We start from the raw sequence: 6228 nt of genomic DNA, 5'->3' as shown, positions 1-6228 counted from the left end.
AAAAAAAAAAAAGATAGACTGTTACTGTTAATCTTACTGTTACTCGCAGCAATTATGTAACTAAACTATTTTTCTCAGGCAAGATGATATATATATATGAAAAAGAGAATAAAGTTTTACAAAAAAAAAAAAACATTCATGATGTACTCGGAATCCCTTCATCAAAGCAAACCTTTGCATTTGCAAATCCCTTTCTTTCTCTAAAATACAGTATAGAAATACTTGCGAGCCTTTTGCATAAAGGAGCAGCATTAAAGTAAACTCACATTTTGTAGCCGTACTAAAAACACTCCTGTGAGAAATGCAGTCATGAATTCAAGAGCGTATAGTGCAGATCAGTGAACTCGCCGAGCCAACCCTGCTGCCCTTGCTCGAAGGAATACAGTGGAATAATAGAGTATTGTGGAAAGTTGGATCTGAGATGGTCTTTGCTGGATGGATATTGCTGATATCTCCAGGGTGACTGAACACGAACAAATAAACCCTGTAATGCTCTCCAAGTGAATCTGTTTGGGAAGCGTTCCTAGATAGAAGCGTTTTTTCCGTGACTTGGCGTAAGGTTGGTTAGAAGTGCGTCTGCGTCAGTGGTCTGTCGTCTCGCTCTGTGTTTGACCGCATCTCTCCATCAGCACTTGGCTGTCATGGGCAGAAACAGAATGGCCTTCTGGCCCGGGCCGGTCTTCGAACCCGCTTTATACTGGCCTGTTCTCTTCAGAGCCACGTACCAGTCGGGATACTTGCGGGATCGGTACGTGTTGTAGTTGTTTGACTCCAGGCGCTCGAGGAAATAACATTCATCTGTTGTTCTTCTCTGAGAGAGAGAGAGAGGACAACATTAACAACATTAACACACATCACTGTAGCATACACTGCAAACAAACGATTTTCTTCCTTAGTATGTAGATATCGTAGATATCTAGAAATTCTTGAATCAGGATGCATTTACTGATGCATGACATGTAAAATGACTTAAGATATTATGTCTTGTTTTCTGAAAACATTATCCAAATTTTGTTAGTTTTTACTTAAAACGAGTACAATATCTGCCAGTGGGGTAAGAAAAATAATCTTAATTCGAAGGCTAAACAAGATTATTTTTCTTACCCCATTGGCAGATATTTTACTTGTTTTAAGCAAAAACTAACCAAATTTGGATAATGTTTTCCGAAAACAAGACATAATATCTTAAGTAGTGCTGTCAAACGATTAATCACGATTAATCGCATACAAAATAAAAGTTTTGGTTTGCATAATATATGCATGTGTTCTGTGTATATATATTATGAATATATAAATACACACACATACAGTATATATTTTGAAAATATTTACGTGTCTATATTTATATTTATATTCATATAATTTATATTAGAAATAAATATATTTAATATATAAACATTACATTTTTTTCTGAAATATATATACACAGCACACATACATATATTATGTAAACAAAAACGTTTATTTTGGATGTGATTAATCGTTTGACAGCACTGATCTTAAGTAATTTTACTTGTCAAGTAAATGCATCCTGATTCAAGAATTTGTAGATATTTATACTAGAAAACAAGACAAAAATACTAAGGAACAAAAAGCTTAGTATTTTTTATTTTTTTTGTCTTGTTCTTAAATTAAGAAGCATTTACTAGATAAGCAAAATGACAAAACATTTAGTCTTGTTTCCTGGGGGAAAAAAAGTAAATTAAGTGTATTTTGCTTAAAACAAGTAAAATTATCTGCCAATGGGGTAAGCAAAATATATATATTGTTTTATTTAAAACAAGTAAATAGTTTTACTTGTTTTAAGCAAAATACACAATTTACTTTTTCCCCCCAGGAAACAAGACTAAATATCTTATGTCATGTTGCTTATCTAGTAAATGCATCTTAATTTTTTGATATTTTGACTAGAAACAAGACAAAAATACCAAGTAAGATAAGCCTTTTTTGCAGTGTAAGCATTAAATACCATTTTCACCACAAACATATATAATCAGCTTAACAATTGTTAAAAGTTTGAACATTTACACATCATTGTAACTCAAATTATACACTGACCTGTTTAGCATTTTAAACATTACATACGTTTTTGTTTCTACTAGTAAATATAGTGCACATAATAATTGGTAAAAGTTGTGAAGTTTGAAAGTTTAATTGTGGTCATTAGTGATGTTACTTTTAAAAGTAATGCATTACAATATTGCGTTACTCCATGAAAAAGTAACTAATTGTGTTACTTTTTATGGAAAGTAACACATTTCGTTACTTTTGCGCTACTTTTTGTCACCTGGGCTGGGCTTGCTTTTTTTTTTTTTTATAACAAAAAAACCTTAAAGTTATATTCTTGGTGTCACGCTACAGTGAGATAAACGCACGGCGAAGATGAAGATGAATGCAAATAGCCTTTAATAATCCACAATAGGGCAAACACTGGGGAACAGAGAACTGAACACAACTTAAATACATAAGGCAAATGAAGATAATCAATGAGACACACCTGAACCGAATGACACGATCAAACAAGAGGGAAAACTAGGCCACACAGAGCACATGAGGGATGAAAACACAACAAAAGTCCAATGGGGTGCGACACTTGGCAACTGCAAGGGCCCTTTCACACCAAAAATGAAATTAATATACCTCAGGCTGAAGGAATTGCCTCGGTTTACTCAGATTTCTTTCAACACAGGGATGGGGGGGATGTCAGTGAATAAATGGGAAAACAAATTAACTTGCGTTACTTATTTGAAAAAGCAACTCATACTTCATTTTAAATGTGAAAGTAATGCATTACTTTACTAGTTACTCAAAAAAAGTAATCTGATTACGTAACTCGCGTTACTTGTAACCCCCAACACTGATGAAAGTCTCATTAACACACATCACTGTAGCTCAAATTGTACTTTTACTTCTGTTTTGCAATTTTAACATTAATAAATACAAAATGTATCAATATAAAATATATAATCGGCATAACAATTGGTAAAAGTTAAAAAATGTTGAAGTTCGAAAAATTTAACTGAGAGACCATCATAATTAAGACGAGACGTTGTAGCTTAAATTGTACATTTATATCCGTTTTGTATTTTAAGCATTAAATATCTCTCTTTTTTACTATATCATAAGCCTAACAATTGGTAAAAGTTAAAAAGTTTTGAAGTTTAATTGTCATTAGTCTTTCATTAATGCACATCATTGTAGCTCGAATTGTACATTTACTTCTGTTTTGTGCTTTTAGCATTAAAAGTAATATTTTTAGCACAAAACATATAATCAGCTTAACAACAGGTAAAGTTAAGTTTTGAAGTTCGAAAAGTTTAATTAAGAGACCTTCATCACTAATGACAATATTAACGTACATAATTGTACCTCACATTGTACATTTACATCTTTTAGTATTAAATACCATTTTTCACAAAAAATATACAATCAGCTTGACAAAAAAAATGGAAGTTAATAAGCTTTGCCGTTTAAAATTTTTTAATTGAGACCTTCATCATTAACGAGAACATTAACATGCATCATTGTAGCTCAAATTGTACATTTATGCAATTTTGCATTTTTAGCTTAAATACCTTTTTTCACTATTAAACATATAATCAGCGTAACAACGTAATGTAACAGCATAATAATGCAAGAAGGCCTACACACTTCCAAATGACAACAAACTTTTAATTTTTAAGAATATTTTGATCATGGAAATTAAGTATCAAAATATTAGATACCTTAAAAAACCTGAATAAATACTAAATAAACATTTTTTAACAAAAAGTGCAAAGTAGCAAGAAGAAAAAAAGAAAAAAAAATGCACAAATAACTTGTATGGAGATTTTTCCATCTACAGATTGTTCCCTGACCTTCTTTTCTCTGTAAATTAAGGGTGCACACTATTGCTGAAAAATACAATCACTTCTCAGCAGTCAGATGTGCGTATACACAAAGACACAGATCCCTAACTAAGGCCATATCTGCAGAAGAAACTTTTTTGTAGAAGCATTTTTTAAATGTGAACTAGCACCGACTACACCACGTTATGTACGAGAAGCTGCAAAAGACACAGGCGCAATTGGAATGTACAAAACATGGTGACATTAATTTTTAAGTAAATATAATGTGCGATATATTGCGTCACCAAAAATGATTGAGGTCATGTACATATATTGCGCGATAAGTCGATATATTGATTATTGCGACAGGCCTAACGGGTAAAAGTAGGAACAGTTCAATTAAAAATGCATTTTCTTAGTATTTGGTGTGTTTCCTCTGCTTTGATGACAGCAGCTACATGAACTAAACCTGGTGATCACGTTCTCCAGCTAGATTTGATCTTAAAACTCTCTGTTTCCAGATTTTCAATGCTCTCTCAGATTTTTGCAGCTCAAACCTCAGCTGTTTTCTTTCTATGGAGTCTTGTTTCAGCTACAGCAGTGAAACTGTGCTGGACCATTCGTGTTTGTCATCTATTATCCGCAACAACATGTGAAACACTGCCGTTTATGTGGTGAATATTCTCTGTATTCCCGAGCAGCTTCAGCTGGAGTGTTTCAGATTAAAACAGGATATTAAACAAGAGTAAATGTGTCTCTATGCTTTTAAAAATAATTCCTATTGATGGCTACATGAAGAACCTTTAACATCCGTGGAACCTTTCCAAAGTTCTTTACAGTGTAAAAAGATTCTTTATATTATTAAAATGTTCTTCACACTTAGAATAAAATGGTTCTTTTAAGAACTGTTTGCTGAAAGGTTCTTTGAGGAACCACAATGCAAAAAAATTATTCTTACTTTGTATTTTTGTCTTCATTTTTAGTGCAAATATTTAAACAAATATTTAAACCTCTGGCACTCTTGGGTTAGTTTTGACTGAACAATTTTAGACTGTAGTTTTTTTATATTTTTTTTTACTTTATCAGAATGGTACAAAACCTGGTAAAGGTTTTGGCACTTGCTATGTGAGCACACACACACACAAAAAAAACATGGACATGATTCGAGAAGGTTAAATGGTCCTGGGAAAAAAAATGTCACGCTTGTACTGTTTTTTCGTGGTCAAAAATGACTGCATTGGAAATGAATGAGAAGCGAATTTCATCTGGTGGAAACGTTTGGTACTGCACCCAAACAAAGTCTTATTGAATGCTCATTTTTTGAGATATCAGCCTCAAATTTGGAACACAACTTCATTAGATTTCTAGCTTTGATTTGCTAGCAGTTTTAGAGAAAAACAAGTTTTGGAAAATATATATTTCATATAAAATCTGAAATTAATATTTTTGTGCATTTTTCATAACAATGAACTTTTAACTTCCATAATTTTTTTTTTACATTAACTTTTCTTTTTTTTTTTTTTACATTTTTCACTGTGGCTATAATCTGCCAAATATCTTCTTCATAAATAGTGACAAAATTTCAAAAAAAAAATTTTTTTTAATAATTTCATTTTCAGGTCTATGCTCAAAAAGTAGCTACCAGGTAAAAAAATTGATTATAACTACGGCATAAATATAATTTAGTACCATAAAATCCCCTAAAAATACAAAATATTAAATAAAAGACATTATCAAAGTAAAATATAGTATATCATATATATATATAGTAAATCATATATAAAACATATCAGCTGATGGGGTCAGAAAAAAAAACTTAATCCAAAAGGAAAACAAGTTTATTTTTCTCACCCCACTGGCATCATTTTTCTTGTTTGAAACAAAACTCACTCATTTTTTTTTTCAGAAAACAAAACTTAATATCTTAAGTTTGCTCCTCTAGTAAATGTATCTTAAGAATGTTTAGACATTTGTACCAGAAAACAAGACAGAACTATTGATTAAAAATAATTTTTGCAATGTAAAAAATGGTTCTTCTATGGTTTTGCTGCAAACAGCCTTTTGAAACCTTTTATTTTTAATCATATACATGAAGGTGGTTGATGTCAAGTGAAACTTTCATTCTAGAGCCGACGCTGATGTTTCCTCTCGTGAGTTTTGAACAAGGAGAGCTGGAACAGAGTAAATGTTCATTGACTGTTGTGCAACACCTCCGTCATCAATGTAAGCATTGTTTGAGGAGCACAGAGACTCTCACAGCTCTAATCAACTCGACTTAACCAGATTCTGGGGTCAAATTTGTGAACTGAAATAAAAATAACATGTCTATGAAATGCCCCCATTCAGATTAAGTAAACGTGTGTGTGTGTGTGTTTGTGTGTGTGTGTGTGTGTGTGTGTGT

The 6228-nt window shown here is 32.0% G+C and overlaps 1 protein-coding gene across 1 annotated transcript in view; it reads right to left on the bottom strand.

Moving 5' to 3' along the window:
* Positions 1-6: 6 nt before the first annotated feature.
* The window catches only part of LOC107717315 (fibroblast growth factor 2-like), a 16031-nt gene continuing 9809 nt past the window's right edge, over positions 7-6228 (bottom strand). The window contains exon 3 of the mRNA XM_016524017.1: positions 7-811. Coding sequence (XP_016379503.1) covers positions 626-811 — 186 coding nt within the window. The 3' untranslated portion in view covers positions 7-625. The remainder of the gene's footprint in view (positions 812-6228) is intronic.

This window comes from Sinocyclocheilus rhinocerous, unplaced genomic scaffold, assembly GCF_001515625.1.
Source record: "Sinocyclocheilus rhinocerous isolate Xijiao unplaced genomic scaffold, SAMN03320098_v1.1 scaffold149, whole genome shotgun sequence".
Lineage (NCBI taxonomy): Eukaryota > Metazoa > Chordata > Actinopteri > Cypriniformes > Cyprinidae > Sinocyclocheilus > Sinocyclocheilus rhinocerous.
This window is presented reverse-complemented; position numbering and strand designations above follow the sequence as displayed.